The 23,115-nt window shown below is 37.1% G+C and overlaps 2 protein-coding genes and 1 non-coding gene across 3 annotated transcripts; 1 reads left to right on the top strand and 2 right to left on the bottom strand.

Annotated features, from left to right (window-relative positions):
- Positions 1–11,646: 11,646 nt before the first annotated feature.
- On the top strand, positions 11,647–15,353 carry LOC117631346 (protein SLOW GREEN 1, chloroplastic). The gene is made up of 4 exons (XM_034364446.1): positions 11,647–12,400; positions 13,266–13,412; positions 13,638–13,718; positions 14,864–15,353. The coding sequence occupies exons 1-4, from the start codon at positions 11,705–11,707 to the stop codon at positions 15,047–15,049; spliced, it is 1,110 nt and encodes a 369-aa protein (XP_034220337.1). The 5' UTR covers positions 11,647–11,704; the 3' UTR covers positions 15,050–15,353.
- Positions 15,354–15,847: 494 nt separating this feature from the next.
- LOC117633096 lies at positions 15,848–18,389 on the bottom strand. Its single transcript, XM_034366778.1, has 2 exons — positions 18,016–18,389; positions 15,848–17,400 (listed from the first exon to the last, which is right to left on the bottom strand). Exons 1-2 carry the CDS (start codon positions 18,334–18,336, stop codon positions 16,075–16,077), a joined length of 1,647 nt encoding a protein of 548 aa, XP_034222669.1. The 5' UTR covers positions 18,337–18,389; the 3' UTR covers positions 15,848–16,074.
- Positions 18,390–20,534: 2,145 nt separating this feature from the next.
- On the bottom strand, positions 20,535–20,605 carry TRNAG-GCC. Its single transcript has one exon. It is a non-coding gene; the product is annotated as a tRNA-Gly (tRNA).
- Between the last annotated feature and the right edge of the window lie 2,510 nt (positions 20,606–23,115).

The following is a 23,115-nucleotide window of genomic DNA, read 5'->3' as shown; positions in this document are numbered from 1 at the left end:
TATTTTCAAAGGATTTTGAGTTTTCTTTTATTCAAGGATGACTTTCAGCGATTTTATATCGGCTTTTTAGTATTCGCACAGTTATATCTCTATATCTTTATTCTATTATACCAGTTCTTGATTCCTCCAGGCAGTGATATCTTTGTATATTTGATCGATTATGTAAGTTTATTCATCAGCATACTGATTCATGCTTATAGAATCTTTTATATTGAGATATAGTTAAATTTTCGATATATAAATATATATCCCTAGTTATTTCAAAACGGGGGTATTATATTCTGGATTGTTTTTAAGAATTTCACTTTTTGTCCACTCACAGTTTAAAACTTGTTTTTCGCCCCCAGGTCGTAGAAGTGCACAGGATCCACCACCGGGCCACTCTTAGCCTCCGCGCTTCAAAGTCAGGTAGGGTTTGTAGAAAAATCCTTGAAAGCCCGTGAACTTTGGAAAATTGCTCTGATATCGAGCTTTAGTGGAAAAACTGAAACTGGCAAATATTGGTTTATCCTATTCTGGCTGTTGGTGTGGATTTGTTGAATATTTAACATGTGAAAATTTTGGGATTGGTCAAAATACAGGGGAGACTCTGCGGAATTTTCGGCAGAAGTCTAAGGGAATTTTAAAGATAAATTGAAGTAAGAAGGGTAAAAAGGTCATTTTTGCCCGACATTTGCCAGGTGTCGGACACGCACAGGACTTGGCTCGAATTCCAAAGTGGAAATTGGGTCGGGTCCTGTCATTGATGTCAACTTCAATCACGTGTTTGTCGTGTGCCTGCTTTATGAGGGTCATTTTATCATTTCGTGTCCAACTCCACCCTACTTTTACATCAAAAAAGTCAGAGGGAAGTCCATTCGTATGACGAATCTGGGTTTGAAAATGCTAAGGTTCGAAAGTTTTGGGGACTTGGGGACTCTGGGACTCGATGAATCTGGGTTCAATAGTTGCTCGATTTTGACTAAACGGCGCCATTTGTGTAAGAATATGGAGATAATTGTTTCTAGAATCGAAGAAAGGTAGTTGTTTTTTGAAGCAGTGGCCATGCTCCAAGCTATGGTAAATCCTGAGCTATCCCATTTTCTATTTCTTTAAGTCTTTGTGCTCTATAGTGTTGGTACATTAAGTTTATTCTATGTATTTTCCCCTTTGTATGAGATTCTTGTTTGAATAAAAAATGCGGGTGGTCCTAAAAGTAAAGCATGTGCTTTGTCTGATATTCCTGCAAAGCATGTGCTTTGTCTCTGTGTGTTGCAAAGCATGTGCTTTGTCTGTGTGTGCTGCAACTTTTGTGGACCATTGTCTGATGTGAGTAAAGGCTCGGGTAGATTGGTAGGTTTGTTTCAGTTTGGGGTTGTTGGGCTTAGTAAATGATCTTACTATGTGTATTTGTTGACACTACAACAAAAAGGCTTTTTAATGACATGGTTTTAATGACGTGTCAAGAATACACGTCATTAAATGTAATTATCTATTACGTGCTTTTAAAATGCGTCATTGAAGTTGGTTTGTGATATCGTTTCAACGATATGATATCCATCCCATTGAATATGCATTCAATGACGCGTTTTACGCGTCATAGATTTTTTTGACTTTACATGATGTTGGATCTGCATCATGAAACGTTTCTTAAATCAATGACGCGTATTGCGGGTCATAAATGTCTATGGCGTTTGGGCTGCGTCAATGGAATCAAGTATCCATGGTAGGGTAGCTGCGTCATGGAAGTGTTTTTCGATGACGTTTCCTATGCGTCTTAGATCTATGAAAATTTCCTACCCTTTTTTTTCGTTCCCCGCAATTGTTTTTTACCTCTTTAATTTTGCACACTATTTTTTCACAAATTATAAAAATATTTTTAATAACCTTAAGATGACGCTTCTTGAAGGCCATAAAAACTTTAACGATTTGACGACGCAGTATATGCGTCATGGAGTTGGTTTTGAGGACGCGTTATACGCACCACTATTCAATGCTCAAGGTATGAATTTTTCTTCTTCTTCTCTTCTTTGTATTTTTCTCATTTATATTTTAGTTTGTCCCTAATTCTTTTTTATATTATCATTTTTGTAATGAATTTTTGGGACATTTGAGCTGGTAAAGAGGTGTCTTTTTTAGCCTTTAATTTCTTCTGGGGACATTTGAGAGAGCTTCATAAAACCATTGTAGCTTGGGTGGATTCGTTGAGAGAGCTAAGGAATTTTGAATTTCTTCTTGAACCCATTGTAAGTTTGTTTTGTCATATTTTAATGTCTTGTTTTTTGGATGTTGTTGTCTTTGTTGGGTTGATATATTTAAATTGTGTAGTTGATTAATTGCTCCACAGAACCCACGAAACTAAATGAAAGAAGAGTATGAATTAGATTTATTAAGTTTGGGTGTATTGATCCACTTTCAGTCTCGGGTTTTGGTTTTTCAAACTTCGATTCTTGTTGGTAATTGAGTAGTAGTCAGAACTGAAATTATATACTTGTTTTTAAGATTGTTCACAAGTTTTTTGGGGTTTTGTTTTGGTAAAAAAACAAATAGGTGCAGAAGTTGTTCAGTTTCAGATTTTTAGAAAGTGTGATTGTTTTACCGACATTGACTGCTAGTTTTGCACATGTTGTGGGTTAGTTTTGAGATATAAGTACTTGGTTTTAAACTGTACATATCCAGGATTAAAAGTCCTATGATATCATGTAATTTGGCTGAAATTTGATACCTAAAGTTTGGTAATTAAAGTATGACTACAAAATCTGTCAAAAACAGGGGAAAATCTATCAAAAACAGGGGCGGCAGTTTCAATTTTGCAACACTTACCTTTGTTATATGAAAATAGACATCTCAATGAACATTTGAAAACTTGTTTCATGTAAATCAGAGTTAAATTGGATTTGAATTTATGGTAACTTTTCCAAGTTAGTGTTATGTTGCAGAAAAACAGAAAAGTCTGTAACTTAGTCTGTTTTGAATTCAGTTTTTGACATGATTCCTTAACTTCGAATTGAATGAATTTTTGATATGATGAGGTTTTATATGTCTAGTTATGATCTGGAAAGTTTTACATTCTTTTGAATTAAATTGAATGTTTAGTTAGCAACACCACTGCAAATGTTAAGGGCATGGCCACAGAGCTCAAGATCTCCTCTGTCAAGATTGTAACCCCAATTAACCTTCTACGCAATTGATCATCTTTTCTCAAAAAAAAGAAAAAAAAGAAAGAAAAAAAAAAAGAACTGAATGTTTAGTGAATTTCGAGAAGTGATAGGTTCCAACCCAAAAGAACTGAACAAAACTAAAGCTTGTTTAGACTGGTTTTTTGGGTTTTGGATATAATGTCATATATGATATTAGTTTCTTTCTTCTATTGATATTTTTGTTTGAACAAATTTCATTTCAATTCAGATTACTATGGGTTATATCTTCTTCTTTTTTTTATTTTTTTTATTTTATCGATGGCTATATCTTTTATTTCTATTGATAAAAGGAGAAAAGGAATTCTCTATAAATAAATACAAATGAAAGTTTAACTTCATTTATCTTCAAGCAATAAGTCATTCAACATTTGCTCCTGAAGAATAATAACAATGTATGCCCACATCACATCCACTACTATTTCTCCTGTGAATTTTACTTCAATATACTAATAATATTTTCTATTGAACTTCTTTTGTTGATTCTTTGCTGTTTTGATTGTGTTGGTTTTCTCAACCATTTTATTACTAATTAGAAAACTGAAAATATTTTTATTACTTTTTTTTGGGTTAAATGGCAAATGTACACTTGAGATGGAAGAATTAAAATGATAGGAGATTGTGTTGGTTTTCTGTTACCATCCCTCCCCGTACTTACATCTATTTCTTATCTTTCTTTTTTTTCTAGTTTTTTGGTTAGTTAACTTCATTTAAATTTTTGGTCCTTAAAATTTGTTTTGTTGGATTCTATTATTGAACTTGTTTTATTTGGCATTTGGTTTAGCAAGACATTTCTATTAAATGAAATTTCTGATTTGGACCAAGAATTTACAGACCTGTATCATTTTCATTCATGCTTGCTTGTAATTTCTAGACCTTCATTCTCATTTTCTAATCTTTTGTTTTAATGCAGGTGTGGTTGTAATTGTTTTAGTACTATTTACACCCTCTTTTGTTCATGAAGCATCACATCCTCTCATACGATCATAGAGCATACTTTGTTGTGAACAGTCCAAGTATCAAATCTTCTCAAACTTCATAGGATTGACTTTGTGGGATTAGTTCAAGACAATATTAATGTACTAGCATCATTTTGAGTAATAATTATAATGATGGGATATATATACATATTAGAATTTTATTTTTTAAAAAAAAAATAAAGAATTTCAATGACGTTTGAAATGTGTCATGAAAAATATTTCATTGACTTCTCATTAGCGTCGTTAAGTTCCATGATGCCTAGTCCGCGTCATGTAAAGTCCTAAAAGAAAGCGCCAAATAGAACGTCATATTCTTAATGACGCTTAATTAACGTCATCAAAACTTAATCCATGATATGGAGGATGCGTCATGGAAAGAGTAGGACGACACATGATCTGCGTCATTGAAACCTCATTCCATGATGCGGAACAGACGTTGTGTTTTGAAAAAAGTTTCCATGACCCCCCTTTCGACGACGCAGGTTACGACGCCTGATCTGCGTCATTAAATGCATTTCATGACTCAAATCAGACGTCATAGAAGGGTTTTGTGTTGTAGTGTGACTTATCTTTTATTTATTTATTTATTTAGGTGATCCAGATTTATGCACAATTGAAATTCACCAAAGAGGTCAATTTCAAAAGAGCAAATATGTGGGCGATAGTGTACATTGGGTAGACAACTGTATCAAAAATCATTTGGCTGTGCTAGACATATATGATTTAGCTACATCACTGACATATGACTATCTTAAAGCCCAATATCAATATAGGATTGAAACAAGGGGCTATGTTCTTATTAAAGGAGATGGGCAAGTGCTTGAGTTTTTGCGTGACATACCTACCTCAAGGGTTCAAGCTTTATTTATCATAGATCCCATATTGTTAAAGAGTCAAGCCTCTGCATCTACACTAGTATTTATCTACGCAAATTCATAACCTTTTTACTCTCCAAATGAGTTTGTATATGTCCTTGTTGGGTTCGAAATTTTAATATGGCAGAGGAAAAGGATGAAGAGGCTCATGTAGAAACCATTAATGTTGATGTCGATGATGAATAAGAAGATGAGGTTGTTGAGGAGGGTTTTGAGGATGAGAAAGAGGAGAAAGAGGATGAAGATGCAGAAGAATAGGCAGAAGAGAACCTTAAGTTTATAGATTTCGACTATGAGCAAACTGAAGAAGAAGTGGACAAAGGAGTGGATGAAGATAGTAGTTGGTTTGATAGGCATCTAGTGGATGAAGATAATAGTTGGTTTGATAGGCATGTAGTGGATGAAGATGTTGAAGAAGCGCATGTGGAACCAAGTTATGTTCATCTTATAAACCTTTCAGAAGAGGAACAAGATGAAGATGGAGCTGTGAGAAAGGTAAGGCGTAGAAAAGCTCCTAGGTTCAAGCAGTTTAGAAGAGAGATTGATTTGATTAATTTAATGTTTGAGTTGGGCATGGAGTTTCCTTCCTTGGAACAATGTAGGGAGGCAATCAGGTATTATGCAGTTACAAGTGCTAGGCCACTGAAATGGGTTAGGAATGATGAACATAGAGCTAGGGTGATGTGTGTAGCTGGTGAAAATGTTGTATAGAAGGGTGAACAAGTTGGAAATGGAGGAAAGGGAGGAAAATAAGGAAATGGAGGGTGAACAAGTTAGAAATTGTGAAAATGGTGAAAATGGTGGAAATGGTTGAAATGATGAAGGACAGATAGTCAAGTGTGATTGTTTGCTATATGCTTCTCATGTGGGAAAAGAGACTACTACTAGGATTAAGACTTATCACCCTAAGCATATATGTGGAAGGTTGCAAAAGACTAAGTTTGCCACTTCCTCATGGCTTGCTGAAAGTTTTGACGAGGATTTGAGGGACAATCCTAGTATAAAGGTTGCATATTTTATTAAGATTGTGAGAAAGAATTATGGCATAGGTATAACTGAGAACTAGTTATACAAAGCCAAGAGTCTAGTTAGAGACTGAATAGAAGGAAGTGTTGAAGAGCAGTATGCAAAACTCTGGGATTATTGTAAAGAGTTGGAGACCAATAATCCAAGTAGCATTGTCCTAATAAAAAATGATTTGCAAAGTGGTAACCTGGTATTCCAAAGGATCTATATCTATTATGTTTCATTAAAGAAGGGCTTTACATAAGGAAGCAAGCCAATTGTGGGTTTTAATGGATGTTTTGTGAAGGGAACTCATCCAAGACAAATTTTAAGTATAGTTGGGATTGATGCAAATAATGGGATATACCCCCATTGCATTTATTATGGTTGAAGTAGAGAATAGGGAGACTTGGACTTGGTTTATTGAGTTTGTGCATTCATGCTATAAGAGGTCTGCTTATGATAGAGGTTATGAAGGTTATATATATCTCCAATGGCTTGTCAAGAACACTGGAGAAAAACTAGTCATGTACCAATCAAGCCACCTTTGTATCTCAAACAACTAGGACGACTTAAAAGAAGAGGCAAAAAGAAGTCAATGAGATATCAAAAAATACAACAAAACTTAGGAGATATGGAATTGTCATTAATTGTAGTACATGAGGTGAAGGGCACAATGCTGCAAGTTGTGCCAACAATGAAGGAGGCACAACACATGTAACTTTGCTTTTCCTTTGTCATTAGGCTTTTCCTTTTATATGCAAATAATATTGTTATTTTTGCTAAAGGCACAAGCTATAGGCAGAGGAAGAGCAAAAGGAACAACTAGAAGAGCATGAAGAGGCAGAGGAGACGGACATTAAGATCAACCTCATAGTTCAAGCCCGGGCACTGCTGAAACAAGGCCGAAGATTGGGGTAAGAGATTTATCAAATTACACATCCAAATTTGGTTAAAGCAAATATTAACTGATTTGGTTTATGGATGATAAATTAGGTGAGAAGAGGGGGCAATGTGTCTCAATAGATAAGGACCTTTCTCAGATTGGTCCTAATTCTGAACCTAACTCAGCCAATGTGCCTAACTCATGCAATGCAGCTAACTCAAGTTTTCAACCTCAGCAAGCTTCTCAAAATGCCTCAATCATAACCTTTGAAAGAATGATTAAATACAAGTGAAGGGAATATTGTGGGAAAGGTGTTGTGTAGAGATTTTTAAAAACTCTACAACAAACTTTGAGAGTATAAATCACCTAGCATGCCATATCTAATATGAAATTAAAGTAAGAGCGGAAGCATTAAATAAACTAGGGATTCATGCAAGTCTCATTTAGTCCCAATCTTTATAAGTCTATGAAAGTGCACACCAAAGACTATCTAAATCCTATTTGAGAGAAAGATAAGATGTTTATACCCTTGGAGCAAATATTGAAACCAAGAATGGTGTTCAAGTAGAGGGAATGGTCCCTTTGTTGTTGGCTCTCCCTTTGATGTTGATTCTCCACCTTGTGGCTTTCCAAATAGGTACAAAGATATGCACCTCCCTAAATCTCTTCACCAAGGATTGAATGGGATAAGAGAATGAGTAGACAACAAGCGAAGAGTGGTGCTAGCACTGTCACTTGATGTGATAGATTCAAGGAATTAGGGAGATAGAGCTTGATGATTTCCAACAACTCAATAGTCATGAATATCTTGAGATTATAGTACCATGTTGGAAAGTTATGGCCCTCTAGACAATGTTTGTCCAGGAGTTTGGAGAATACGGATCCAGACATATCTACAAATACATATAGCTAAGTGTTAGATTGATTTTAGATTTACCATTGACTCGGGTCTTTAAGTCAAAAGGTAACTCCCACTATTTTTGGCAAATTCTCATATCCCTTGAGATGGAATCTGAAAGTTTTGGTTAAAAATCTTAGTGGGATGGGAGGCTTCCTATTATTTGGATCACCTCACCATAATAGGATCTAAGGATACTTCGGACAATTAAGAGAAGGCCCGCTTGCCTCTTCACATCTTGATGTGATTACCCATTTCATTTGGCCTCTAGCAAATGTGAACTCCCCAATGTTATCGTGAAATCCCATTGTACTAGTTACGTCTTAGCCCACCATGCTTGCTTCGTGTAGGAATCAAACATGAAACCTTATCATATTAGAATGTTGGCCTATGCTTGTTCCTACCTTTGCAATATCAAATGCATGAAAAGGATCCCTCCTAAACATGCGTCGTTGATGCCAACTTCCCCATGTCTGAGGCAAGCCTTCACAAGTATCATGCTCATTTAGAATCCTTCATGGTGGAAGGCCACGCAAAGGACATCAAGAATGCCTTTCGTTTATCGACTTAATGTTATCAATTGATTGAGGGAGTTTTTGGGTCTCATTTTTTATCTTGTTAAACACTTTAATCGTTTTGACAACATATTGTCCTAGGACAACTATTACTCCATTTAAACATATTAATAGTTACACTATACTCACTATTTAGTTTCAAAAACTCAAATCAATTTCATAAAACTATTTCATTTTGAAATTGGAAATATGTGTTACTATTAACGAAATACCTTTTGCATTTCTTAAGTATAGTTAAATAGTTGTCTATAGGCTCATGGATGATTGTGGACTTTTTACTTTCAATTCAAATCGACCCAAGATGTTGAATCTAGGTCTTTGGCAAGTGATTGATTTTATTACGCGTTTTAACTTCTTTAAAACATTCATGGTGGATGGGCATTGGACCCAAGACTATTCTTAAAGTCCCTAACTAATCTTTTGTCTCCTTTGTCTCCTTGTTGGACTCCCTTCTTCCTAATCTCTATAGAAGACTCAAGGCCCAATGGACTTTGAGGGAATTCTGTTTGGCGGGAGATAGAAATTACATAAGAGAATGAGAGAGGAGAAGCATGCCAGCTTCTATTTAATTTTAGAGTATAATTTCCTAATCAGAGCAAACAAATCAAAACCCCAAATTTCAAATACAAACTTACCCTCCCACAGACATAGAACCTCCTCCATGGATGTGCAACAGTCTAAGATGTCTACATTTTTGCAGTCTTCCACCAGTAGCAGACCATTGAAGGCAACATCCTTGAACTGCCCTCCTTAATGTGTGCATTCCACCTATGTGAACCATGTCGTCCCGCAGGTAAGTTCCTCATCATCTTCTCTAATTGGGTTTTCAAAATACAGTCTACCCATTTTATTAAAGGGTTTAAGGTTTGACAATGCTGCTCAGACGATGATGGGAGAAGATAGCGGAAAAAAAAATCCACGAAAATGGAGCCAAAAAATTGTAGGATTCTAGATTGGGTGGAGTTGGACGCAAAATGATTAAAGGACCCTCATAAAGCAGGTACGTGACAAGCATGCGACTGAAGTTGAAGGCAAACTCGATGAAAAGTGTTAAATTTTGACGTTGAGGGTACATTGGCATAAAAAGAAAATTAATATCCTAAATTTTCTATAAAAAAAAATGATAGGGATCAATCAAAAATTAGGAACAAATTTAGGGAGCATTTCACTAGTTTAGCCTTTTATATATTATTTCGAACTTCTTCACCGGGTGGCTCTGCGTTGGACTTTGACATTTTTTCCTTGAGTCATTTGGCAACTTACCATGTTGGAGATACTCAATTATGGGATGGCGCCAATCGAGATCATCTTGCTATTCCTTACATTCAAAAGTCGTAATGACATTCGAGTCAACAAATTCTTCAATTCTCTCTATAGCTGGGGGTAGTAAATGATGTTCCCCAACAGTGACTTGAATATCCCTTTCGTCAGGTTGTGTTAACGATGTAGCCAAATTAGTTAGTGCATTAGCCTTATCATTTTCTGACCTTAGGTTGTGACTAACATGAATGTCTTGGAATTGAGACATGAGATATTTTGTTCTTTCATGGTATGGAACGAGAGTAGCATTTCTGACTGCGTATTGGCCATTCAACTGTCTTACAATTAACTCTAAATCATAGTATGCTTGTGAATAGTCAATATGCATCTCAAGAGAAATTTTAAGGCCAATAATGAATGCCTCATATTTTGCTACGTTATTTGAGCACAAAACTAGTAGAGAGTGAGTATGGGATTAAGCTCTCAGATGGTGTGACAAACACCAAACTGCCCTTGCTCCTTTTCTTCTTGTTGCCTCGCCAAAATAAAACTGCCATGTAAGGGCCTCTGTCGTGAATACCTCTTCGTCAGGTAAATCTTCGGGTAACTCCATGTTGTCCGGAGTAGGATAAGCGGCGAAGAAATCAGCAAGAGCTTGCCCTTTATCGTCTTTTGAGGCATAAATTTAATTTCAAACTCAGAGAGAATGAGTGACCACTCTATTTGCCCCAAGAGCACAAGCTTTGACATTAGATATCAGAGCGGATCTGCCTTGGAGATAAAAATGACTCTATGAGCGAGGATGTAGTGTCGTAATTTCTGGACAATAAACACCTACGCGAGGCAGACCTTTTTGATGTGGGTATAATTTTGTTTTGCCCCCATGAGTGTTCTACTCAAGCAATAGAGTTCATTTTATTTTCCACCTTCATTGTGTTGGGCCAGCAATGCCCCCAGCGAGCGTTCTAATGTTGCAATGTACAAAATTAAATGTTCTCCTTTGATTAGCGCCATTAAAATTGGCGAATTCAACATATATTATTTAATGCTAACTTTAAAAAATATATATTATATAGAATTGGTTCTGACCATTGGAGGTCAAAACCTTTTGGAAAGTGTATCAATTTTTTCAAAAATAGCCGTTGTTGGCTTTTAAAAAGAAAAACATAAAATATGTCTATAAATATCTCCAAATTTCTTCAAAAATTTTCACACTCATTTCATTCTACATTTCTTATAAATTTGATCACATTCTCTACTTTTTCACAACTTTCTACATTTTTTTTTTGTAGTCTTTAATTTTAAGTGTTGTTGTCTTTAATTTTTAAGTTCTTGTAACATTTAAATTTTCAATTAAAATTTTATGAAAATGCATAGTAGTGGAATATTGTCTCTAAATGGTAGTTTAATTAATTTGAATAATGCATAATAATGGAATGTATGAGTGTTGTACCATAGTTTTTCTCAAAATAATAAAATATGGAGGGCCCTATAATATAGCCTTACATGGCTGGAGATAGAAAAATTTAGCTATACACTATTCTTTAAAATTTTAAAATTTGAGAGGGTTTTAGTCCTCATGAATGGGAAAAAAAACTTACTCTTGTAACGGGGATAACGCTATTTTGCTATCCTCAACTAACAACATAATGACACAAGAAAAAATGATCCCACTTGTCATTATATTATTGATAAAGAATAACAAAAAGTGATATCCTTGTTGCATGAGTGGTGATGGCCTGAAAGCATCTTGAAGTTGTAGAAAAATTAGTACTCCAAAGCTCAGCACAAGGGCAAGCAACAACTTTCAAAAAAATGTTGGATGTTTACCTATATACCAAAAGATACAATGATTTTGCAAAGGACTCACTAGTTTAGTGGTTTGGAGTATTTACTTCCTTAGACAAAGTTCTGAGTTCGAGTTCTAGCATCTGTGTAGTATGTGCGAATTTAGTGTGCTATCGCCTCTCTCAATATAAAAAGTCTTTTGGAGAGCATAAAAACAGGGTTTATGGTTTCCTTTCTAAACAGTTGAATTCATCTCCAAAGATGGGTTCGTTGGCTGCTTGTTCTCTTCAACCGAATACAGAATTAGCCCATACCAAAATTCTGCCCCATACTCTCTGCTGCAAGTCTATCAAACCCTCATTCCTCAATTCTCACTATATTCAAAAGCCGCTTACACTTCCATTCAAATTCCTCTCCTCCAGAAGTTCCTCGAACTCGAACCTCCGCAGACTCTCCTCTCACTCAACTTCTCTCACCTTACCCTTCTGTAAACTTTCACATAGTTATTCTGCTTTCCAACCCAATAAAAATTTATCAAGATTTTTTATAGAAAAAATAGTGGGCTTTGTTATAGGGTCAGTTTTCTTTGTTGGATGCTTCAATGTAAGAGCAGCTGTAGCACTGCCTGCTCAAACAAGCAGTTCCAGTGCAAACTTTGAGGAGAAGAGAGAGACCCAGAAAGGGAAAAGTGAGGATGAGGAAATGTATGAGAAGATTTTGGAGGAGGACCCAACAAATGTTGGGGCTTTGAAGGTGGTTTTGTATGGGGCAATGAGGAGAGGGAACACAAAACAGGCTGTGAATTATGTGGAGAAGTTGATTGATGTGGAGCCAGATGAGGTCGAGTGGAGGCTTTTGATGGCGCTTTGTTATGAGATCATGGGGCAACTGAGTACTGCTAAAAGATTGTTTCAGGAAATCTTGGAGGAGAGGCCTCTTTTGCTCAGAGCTTTGCATGTATGCTTCTGGGGCTTGTTCCCTTTTGAAGATTTATTATTGTTACAATCTTTGCTACTATATGCTGTTTCATATGCTTGTGTGTGGTGGCGTGATACTTATATTGTGAGTATAAGGAATGAGGTTGGGTAATAGATTGTATATACTGACATAGCCATTAGAAATCAAAACTGATTGTGGATTATCAAACTTTGAATTCGCTGATTGGGGGTTTTTATATTTGGTTTCTCCGCAGCATATACCCTATTACAAAGTCTGTCTTTGGGTGATAAAAATTGCATGTAAATTATATTCTATTGGTAGTTCCTAATATTTTGTTTTTAATTTGAATTTAAGTATTAGCTAGAAAACAACTCTTATGATTGCATTTGACACGCTTTCTTCTCTGCCTGTTTCTTGTTAAGTTTATGTTCTAGTTCTGTTTCATCACAGATTCACGGTTTTGGTTCAAAGTAAAGCATTGTACTTGGTGAGAATTGAGTATGCCATGCATATATATATTGTGAGAGAGAGTATGGCATACATCTTATATGCATTGATTCTTTAGGTGGGGTTTTCATAGAGTTCTCAAGTCCCTTGATTTTCTAATGGCAGATTTAGAACAGATATATGTAGGTCGGTAATCAATTGTGTGCAAGGTAATCAACAAATGCTCAAAATGTTAGGTTCGGTTGACAATTCATGTGCTTCTTTATATCTAATATGGTATCTAGCTGGATGGATCCAACTTCGACTGCATTACATGGGTGATATAATCAATCACAGTCACTTGTAGGCAGTAAATAATGCGTTGTTATATGTCTATTGACACCTTATGCATCTTTGCTTGAGAAACTTAAACCTTACAGATCTCTTCTTTTCTCAGGGTCTGGCATTGGTTATGCACAAAAATCATGAAGGTCCAGCTGTTTTTGTGATGCTTAATAAGGCTTTAGAAATTGCACAGCGGGAAAAAAGAGTCATTGAGGAGAGGAATATAAGAATTCTGATTGCACAGATGCATGTTGTGAAGGTAACAATCAGTCCAACCTCTCATTTTCTAAAATCACGAACTGGTATCTATAAAAATATCACTCTTTAAAGTTCTTAAACTGTATTCAAGAGCAGAAACTTTTTGTTCAAATTGAATTCCTTGTATATAGAAAATGAATCTTAATCTGTTGCCAGGTCAATGAGAATTAGAACAACTATGGTCTTTTCATGTGTGACAGCATATTTATATATTTATGCCTTCTAGGGAGAATTGGAAGAAGGCTTGAATAAATTTCAAGATTTGGTCAAAGCGGATCCTCGAGATTTTCGACCTTATCTATGCCAGGTTAGTTTGCTCATGTTATTTTACTTGCTGCTGCTGGTTTTTCTTTGGCTTTGCTTAAAAGAATATTTGACTGGCATCCTAACAACTTTCGGTCCCAAATAAATAAAGTAAAATCTTAACTTTAGCTTATAATGACAATGGGAAATCAAAAGAATTTGCCATGGTATCAAAAGACCCTAAGTTCATATCCCTGCAACTGCAACCTCCCAATTTATGTTGAATTTTACGTGTTGGGCTCTATATAGTGGTATAGAGAGTCGGACATGTGAGGAAAAATATTACTATCAAACAGTAGTTGACCCCACAACCTATGACTTGAACTTTTAGTAATAGTGTAAATAAAAAAAACAAATTATTTGTAATATGAAATCTTCTTTCTCTTTGTGACTGATAGCTTTTGTGCTTCATCCACTTATAATTTTCATGTTTTTTACTTTAGCTGAAACAGTCTGCCACCTAGGTGAAATGGAGCACCTTATATTTGTGTCTGCACTACAATAGTTAAGACAATACATTAGGTTGCAAGATCAATGAGTGCTTTGTAGTGAGGCACTCCACTCGCGCCAAATGTTACCAAAGTTTGTTACAAGTTTAGGTAACATATTCTCATTTCAGAATCAAGAATGAAAACATCAGCTTAACATTTTTTTACTCCTCCCATATCTCAATTAAAGTCTTTCCTTAAGAGAAGAGTCCACCAGAACATAGAAGTTCCAACCAGAGACAAGTTATACTTTTTTTTTTTATATAAATCTTTTATTTACAAATTTGAGGAATTATTCTGTTGGATTGTCAAAGATGAATTCTTTTTGCTTTCTGCTAAGGTGGTTTTTTTTCCAAGAATACCATGTATTGCAACTTGAATCCTCAAGTAGTCAGATATTTAATTACCTTTTTGCATGAACCGAATAGGTATGTTACAACTTACAATAAGCTTCAAAAGTGCAGTGTGCAATCACTGGAATTGTAGAATTGTTTTTTGCTCAAGTTCCTAAACCAAAAAAGACAGGAAAAAAAAAAAACAAGTGTTCTCTCATGAAGTTTGTTGCTCACCAATTGCATAGAACTAATAGTGGTTGGACAGAAAGGAAAATAAAGGGTACTGGATTGACAACGATTTACTAAATAGTATCAATATGTGGCAGGGAATTATCTACAGTCTTCTGGATCAAAAGAAGGAAGCTGCAGAACAGTTTGAAACATATCGAGCTCTTGCACCTGAAGAATTTCCACAAAGGGGATTTCTTGATGATGTTGTGTTGGCAGCCAAAACCAAATCTGGTAAACAGTTTCAGAACGAGTTTGATGCTGAGTTCTCAAACCGGAAGTAACAAAGCACTTGTTCTCTCAGATATGGACTGCCATATGCAACTTTAAAGGCAATGTAAAGTAGTTGGCAGGTGCAGTTCATGTGGATAAAATACAAACTATATGAGTTTCTAAACCAGGTCTATACTTGGCTGCATTTAATCGGATTTTAGATTGGAATTTCAGCTGGGATTGGTTCCAGACTTGAATTGTTGTTGTCTGAGAGACTCCATCGACTTTCAGTTTTACCGGAGTTATCTTCTTTGTCATTGCTCCTCTGTCATTGTTTGTCATCATTTTATACAAGGCCAAATTCTTATGTCTGCACTTGAAGCTGAGGTTTTCTAAATCATCAGGTTAATTCCAACCAGCGCAAACCGTGTGATAAGACCCAGTGGAGTTTCTTTCCCCTTTAATTTATCGGAGCTTGCAAGTCCTTCATCACTGATAGGTCTACAGAATTTCCAGTTAAAAAGACAAAAGAAGAAAAAATTGCAGCATTTTTGCATTGGGGCCTTGTGAAGTTGGGTTATTAAGATGAAGGTCCAACATTCTCAAAATCAAAAAAAAAAAAAAAAACAAAAAAACGTATAAATTAACCAACTCTGGGACTTTGGCTCCAACGAGTCATTCTTATTTTTGGTCAACCTGGTGCTAAAAAATGAAATAGCTTGTATTAAAAAAAAAGTTTTTATTTTTTGTTGTTTAAAATTGAAATAAATGCTGTTGGTTTAATATATTTAGAATGAGTATCGCTTTTTTTTTCTTATTTTTTGTTGTATATATATATATATATATATATATCATACAAGTGAATTTCATTGCAGTAAACTCAATTTACAAATACATACAAATAATACTCAATTTACATTGTCTTCTACATTATAATAACAAAGACAGCTTTACAATGTGTTAATACATAAAATTGAGCTTAATTCAGCCGAAGTTAAGATAATGATAACCTTGGGCTTCATTTGCGAGTCTCCGACTCCTCCATGCACAAGGGTATTTTGAAGTTCTTTTTTCGGTCAATAGGGTATTTTGAGGTTCAAGCATCCGCCAAACCCACCATGGATATCCCTGTCTGATTTTTAACTTGTATCGCTGAATGCAAACTTGAACCCTCGGGAATTCCCAATGGAGGATTTAAACATGAAGAATTATTAACTGTATAGAGCTCCCACTCTTTAATTCCGCACTTCTCTAGAGCAGCAGCTAACCTCCCCTTATGCAGGTCGTTCGGGTATGCCCCATCTGGACTGACAAGCACAGCACCGGTATAGCATTGTCCTGCAGCTCGAGCAGCACCACTATAATAAAACAAACCCCAACTAAGATCATCAGGGACGTCCACAACTGTCCAAAACTCATTTGAAATAACCCCATTGTCCAAGACACTGAAGTTGAATGTCCCTGGGATTTTACTTCTCTTGACTCGATACTTTCGCCTCCTCCAGACCATCTTCCCCTCCAATGTTCTCACCTGAAAAACTGGCTCATACCAAAATGATCCTCTCGCCTTCCCCCTGTAAAAGAGCTGGTACTGGCAAGGAAATTGATCATAAGCTGGGTTCTGCCCTGCCACAACACGCCAACTCCAATTCAAACTCCCCAACCAACCAACAAAAAGATCTTCAGCAGTTTCATGGCACAGGTCCTTCCCTTGAAACTTAACCATGGGTGGCACATATGGTTTGTCAGGGATCTTTGCATCCAACCCAAGACAATTGTTCTTCTGCAACACACACAGAGAAAAGGCTTCAAGATTTGGACTCTCATATGAAGCAATGCACCGATAGTTACACACTTGATCTACTGGACTGCATTGATTCAAGCATTGAAGAGCTTTTCGACAATTGGGATCCAAGAGGCAGTTTAGTATCTGAGGCCCGCAGTTCTTCACCATGCAGCTCAGGGTAGAAAGACCTTTTGATCTTAGATTCTTCAGGATCGGGACAGGCCTTATATAAGCATTGATTATGACTAATAAACAAAACCTTATATCATCCGTATTATGCCTGTCCCACGCCTGTGACACAGTCTGGACCACTTCCACTGATTCACTGTCCTTTGATTGAGAAGTATCAAAGATTTTGCCAAATATATTTCCCTTGGTTTCCTTGTGAATATAAGATCCTCCTAATTTGTTTGACAAATTGGGAGATGAGTCAAAGCAGATTATGTTTCCAACATTTTCACTTTTAGTTTGAATCCAATTAACTGAATCTTGATTCGTAACAGAAACAATCACCAGAATATCAGCCCGTCGTAATTCCCTCATGAAATTTACAGCATTTTCATTACCAGATTGGCAGATATCATCGGTAAAAACAAGCATTTCATATCCTTCGTCCACCCATTTCAGTCTTTTTGCCTGTTTATAGAAGAGTGTATCAAGGAAAGTACAAAAGAACCGTGCTTTTCAGATAGCCAGAGAGGTAGCACAAGAAAATATTGCAATTCTAATAGGAAAATTGGAGTTCATCCAGTTAGAAACTGCCAAAAACCGCAATCTAAAGGCAAAAGCTGCTAAAACGAAAGGGGTACTAAGAACATAGAGTGCGTGATCACGAAAGTGTGAATTATGAAAGCACATTTTTAGTGTTTTATATCACATGGGTTTGTTTCAGCTAGTAAAGATCGCTGTGCACATCACCTCCTCAGACCAACCCCCACCCCACACCCCCCCCGCCGTTTTATCTGAGTAGGAGGCTTAGACTCAATGGCAAACCATAAACTACACAAAATATCCAAAAGCATTTTACTAGCACCATTTTTATAATAATATCTCCTCCCAAATATTTTCAAACTTCTATGCCTGCAAATCTTGTAACTCTACAATTATGTCATGTTTGCTTAAATAGGGAGAAAAACTGAGATTAAGTTGTGATTCAAGCAATTTGTTCAAAAATTATACCAAAAACAAAAATGACGACAAGGAGAAAAACAACAACAAAGTGAAGCAACTAAAAATTTGGGTTTTACTTACAGTGTGGAGCATGACCTCTTCCCAAGGTGTGCCTTTAAGAGGGCTGAGGGTACCTTGGCCGACGAGGGCTACTATTCTCACCGGCTTTGACTCTGACTCCGTCACCGCACCCGCCTTCCGTTCCTTAACAGCAGCAGACAATATGGGGCTCGGCGTACGGTAGCTAGTTTTCTGAACGGAAAATGGGGAAGATGGAAAACGGGCTGCTCTCTGTTGGCTGTCGGGCCGGAGAAAACCGGCCGCCGAGGCTGCGAACCGGCGGTTCAATTGAGATTTGGTTTTGGATTGGATAGGTGGTGGTGGTGGAGCTTCCAGAGCCATGACGTGCCTGCTCGCTGCTCGCTGCTCGCTGCCCACTGACTCTGTCTGTCTGTTTGACTCTACAATATATTATATTATTTATGTTTGGATTATTCAAGAAATTCTTTCATTTATTTATGTAATCTCTCTTTTTGCTCTGTTTATTTGTTCACCATAGTTTGATAAAGGCCATGACTTGGCAAAACGACGTCCAAACAATCGTTTAAAAGTACACTCAGAATTGAGAATTTATAAAAAATAGTCAAAACTTGACCCTTAATTTCAAAAAATATTAGTTTTTATAAAAAATTTCAAATATATCAGAAAACTCACCTAAATAGATATAAATACCCTCAAATTTAAAACCAACATAAACCTAAAAAAGAAACCTTATTAAATAAAACTTTGGAATATTTCCTCCAAAACATTTCCAATCACTTCTATATATTTTTTTTTTTCTTTCTTCTTCTCTCCATCTCTCTCTCTCTCTTTTCTTCTTCTCCCGTTTGCATTTCTCTTTTCTTCTTCTTCTCATCTTCTTCTCTCCCATACAGACCAAAAATTGACAATGAAACCACAAACATTAGCTATAAAACAAAGTAGAAATTAATACAGCTTTAAATTACATAACAAAAATGAAATTAGAAACAGCATAGAGATATGATCTGTCTACAATGATATCAAATATCAACTTTTATATTACTACTATTTATTAAGTTATAACTAAATGTATCAATCCATCACAATATCAGTGAAATAACTAATACTTAATAATCTGCAGCATACAAAATCTAGCCTTCCATACCGTATAATAATAGCCTACACACTAGCTTTGCAGTTCTATTTGATGTATTCTAACTCTGTAAACTGGCTTTCTCCTTGCACTCAAAGTAAAAGCAAGAACTTTACATTTGAAACAGAAAAATTACAAAACTTAATGGATACCAAATAAACCTTAGACACATCAAAGTTAGTCAAAGGTCCATACTTATAAACTAATAACATCAGCATGTAATTACATCTTCTGCTACACATATGTTAGAATCATCATATTACTAGACTCGATAATTTTCCAAGCCTATCTGCACTAACCTTTGATGCAGGCTCAAAGTGAATTGACAATATTAAATCATAGCACTTTGAATAGGGCTCAAGAGTCCATTAACAGAAATGTCACAACCATGGACATTAAGTCAGCAAAACTAGAATTGAAATTTTATAAATATAGTATGAAGAATAAACGAAGAAGAAATTGAACGAAGAACCAAGGAAGAACTACACTGACAGCAATATGTCTGCGAACAAACTCTACGTACAAAGATTCCCAATCTAATAGGGTTTTCTTTTTTAGGTTTATGTTGGTTTTAAATTTGAGGATATTTTTGTCTATGTAGGTGAGTTTTCTGCTATATTTGGAATTTTTTACAAAAATTGACATTTTTGAAATTAGGGGTCAAGTTTTGGCTATTTTTGATAAATTCTCCTCATAATTCAGTTTAGCCAAATCGATTAAAAGGGATGTGCTCCTCACTCTGCACCCGAGTTCGAATATCCCTTCTTGTAGTTTAGATTAAATTAAAGTAGAACATCATCCGTATCAAAAGTAGAATTACATTTCCATGAAAGGGTGAGTTGAACGTAGAACTTAGAATATATGAGTAAATGAGAGCAACGACTTGAGTTACAAAACCTTTGCATCAAATATATATACAATCCCCTTTTATTGAAAGATCCCCCAAATAATTTTATTTGAAGAACACCCTTTAGGATCTTCCACGAATTATTTTTCAACTATCTAAACAGTTTATTTTTTAAGTCTACATTTATAGATCAATCGAAAACCGTTTCGATATCCAGTTGTGCCTTACAAAATCAATGAACACATTCAAGTGATTTTTTGTAAAGATAATCTTTGAATGATTATCTAAAATATAGACAGATTGGATTAGTAAAATACAATACAAAGTAGACCATACAAAAATATTCTTTTATGGTATTTTAAATATTTCATCATTTTTTGTCTTTGGCTTTATATATATATAGATATTCGTTTTAACAACGATTTATACTAAAGCACTCATGCTCTGAAATTTTACTTAAATAAATCAATTTAAAGTTAAAAGAATGTACAAATTTTTAACCGGTATGAACCGAAATGGAATAATTCAGCCACGTGCAGGTGCTAGCGTTACTTTTAAAAAAGGGAAAATAAACATTCATGCACCAGCCGGGAATCGAACCCGGGTCTGTACCGTGGCAGGGTACTATTCTACCACTAGACCACTGGTGCTTCTTGTGTTTGAAAAGCTGGTTTACTAATACATACGATGGCCATTAGAGCAGCCTCTTCTGATTTCCTTCGACAACGCTATAAGCTAATAGTTATAAATGATGGATATAAAATTCAATTTTTAATGTAAGGACCTAAATTTTTTGTTTGTGTTGCTAATCATGTATGTGTTTTTTTTTTATAGGACATTTCCTATTGAGAGGGGAGATAATATATTAAATTCACACACACTACATGGATGCTAAGACTCTAATCGAGGACCTTTCTTTGGAGAACAATTGCTTCAAATAACTATAGTAGTGGGTACTTTACACTAAGCTTGTGTCAGACTCTCTTGTTAGTCTAGGACATGTTTGGTACTTTTTCCTATCTTAGGATTTGTCCCAGGTAGTTTTTTTAGGAAAGTTTTAACGACGCCGCTGTATTTATGCTGGTCTTTGAATGCCCTTTAGTTTATGAATGAAATCTTTTTCTTAAAAAAGAAAAGAAAAGGGCATTTGTTTCAATTATACGGTATTAAGTCTTTGTGGTTCAACAAACGATATATTTAGGACACCAAGAAAAACATAACAAAAAGCAGAAAATGAAAACCTAACCACATCTGGCAAGATTGGCATATATATATAAGAATTAAAATTTTCATGCCTAATTCCAAGGGAACCGTATAGCCTCACAAATCAGTTTATAATTTTCGTTCATTCATTCACAACCTAACATCAACAAGGTGCTTGTACAGCATCTTATAGTTACCCATAAAGAATTGTTGGGTGTGCGCAGCCCAAAAGCTTGGCTCAATAATATTGCAGTGTTTTACAATAACTATATTCTCCAAGAATTTTCCAACAGGTTTTTCGTTCTCGTGCATTAGCACGATGTCTTCCTTCTGCTTACAAAATAAATATAAGAGGTGTTTACACCATAATGAACCGAGCAGTCCCAGCACCAAAGCGACTAGCACCAAGGCAACCACGCCTTCTCCCATGCCGAAGGAAGACACACTTCCAAGGTCGAGCAGACCCAGCCACAAAGCGACTAGCACCAAGGCAACCACGCCTTCTCCCATGCCGAAGGAAGACACACTTCCGAGGTGCCGGACACCTGCTGAAGCTCCCAAATGCCAAACCTAATCTCCAGGACACGTGTCGCCACCACAACGGCTTGCACAAAGTCCCACATTGGAACTTTGTGCAAAGCTCCCACTTTCACTTCCCTATAAATAGGGAACAATACCCAGGTAAAACGGAGAGACCATTCCCCTACTTTCACTGTTACTCTGCCAGAATTACTATCTGTAACTGACTTAGGCATCGGAGAGCCTTCGGCCGGCACCACACCGGTGTCCGAAGCTTAACGGTTGCTTCCCCTCTTTTCCCCTTCTGCAGGTCTTATCAATCCATTTCACCCAAGGGCTTCAGCCTTCTTCCCTGCCGAAGACCTAGTACCTCTAATCACTAAGTTGGACTCAAATAGTGGCCGAACCATTTTGAGCATCAACAGTTTGGCGCCGTCTGTGGGAATTCGACACTTGAATCCCTTCTTTCTCTATCAGCCCAGCTGGCTCCTTCACCCCTCAGGCCCCGTCGCCTCTCCTTCACCCCACATCCTGCTATGCCGACTGAGGATAGCCACGATACCCAGCACCAGACCCCCCGCGAGAGTACTTCCCGAAGGAAATCTCCGGGAGACGCCTCTCTCCAGGCAGAAGTGGAGCGCCTCCGTGATAGTATGACTAAGATGTCGGAGAAGTACGAGCATCTTCATACCCGGAATGCTGAGCTAGAGCATGACTTTCGTGTTCTAAAGCGGAACCAGGAGAGGACTCGTGCCCAGGATGCCCAACAGGACCTGACCCAAAACGTTGGGCATACTCAGCCGAACCAGCCAGCACATTCCAGCCACACATCCCTGGCCAACTCTAGGCTCCGCAAGGGAAAAGACCACCTTCATCCGGAGCAACCCCCGTCACGACCCCTTTGCGTTCCCCCACCGAAGGACCGGCCTCATGAGCCAGTCAAGATCTACCAAGATTGCCGGGATCGCATCTCGGACCGTCAGCCAAGGCCGATCCCTATCCCTGTCAACCTCGAGGACCCAAGGGTGGCACACCTGGGCCTATCGCCAGCCCCCGTCCGCGTACCTAACGGAGAAGGTGTCGGGGACTCGGATAGTTGGGAATTCTATAATTCAGAGAACTGGCCAACTCGCCACACTGAGACGCTGGAAGATTGGGAACATTCCCCAGCCCCTGTCTATCCCCCCCCCGGGCCTTTGGCACTTGAAACTCTTCCTCATGCCGACCCGGCTATGAGGCTTCTCTTCGAAAAGGTCCGGCGCCTGGAGAGCGAGAACATCGCAGCCATCAACCCCGCTGGGCAAAACCACGGCTAGGGCCCTTTACTGGGCGTATCCTCCACTACCACCAGGAGAAAGATATCCAGCCACTCCGCATCGCTTTCTACACTGGCACGGAGGATCCTCTCACCCACATCCACTCCTTCCAGTCTGCCCTT

The sequence above is a fragment of the Prunus dulcis genome, chromosome 6 (genome assembly GCF_902201215.1).
Source record: "Prunus dulcis chromosome 6, ALMONDv2, whole genome shotgun sequence".
NCBI lineage: Eukaryota > Viridiplantae > Streptophyta > Magnoliopsida > Rosales > Rosaceae > Prunus > Prunus dulcis.
The sequence above is the reverse complement of the archived record's forward strand: the minus strand, read 5'-3'. Positions and strand labels throughout refer to the sequence as shown.

What these genes read in the sequence shown, in the direction of transcription:
- LOC117631346 (XM_034364446.1), top strand. Translation starts at nt 11,705, where the DNA reads ATGGGTTCGTTGGCTGCTTGTTCTCTTCAACCGAATACAGAATTAGCC. An exon ending in CACAGATGCATGTTGTGAAG is followed by an intron (nt 13,413 to 13,637) that starts GTAACAATCAGT and finishes TATGCCTTCTAG; the next exon opens with GGAGAATTGGAAGAAGGCTT. An exon ending in TTCGACCTTATCTATGCCAG is followed by an intron (nt 13,719 to 14,863) that starts GTTAGTTTGCTC and finishes AATATGTGGCAG; the next exon opens with GGAATTATCTACAGTCTTCT.
- LOC117633096 (XM_034366778.1), bottom strand. Translation starts at nt 18,336, where the DNA reads ATGGCTCTGGAAGCTCCACCACCACCACCTATCCAATCCAAAACCAAA. An exon ending in AAGAGGTCATGCTCCACACT is followed by an intron (nt 17,401 to 18,015) that starts GTAAGTAAAACC and finishes TTCTATAAACAG; the next exon opens with GCAAAAAGACTGAAATGGGT.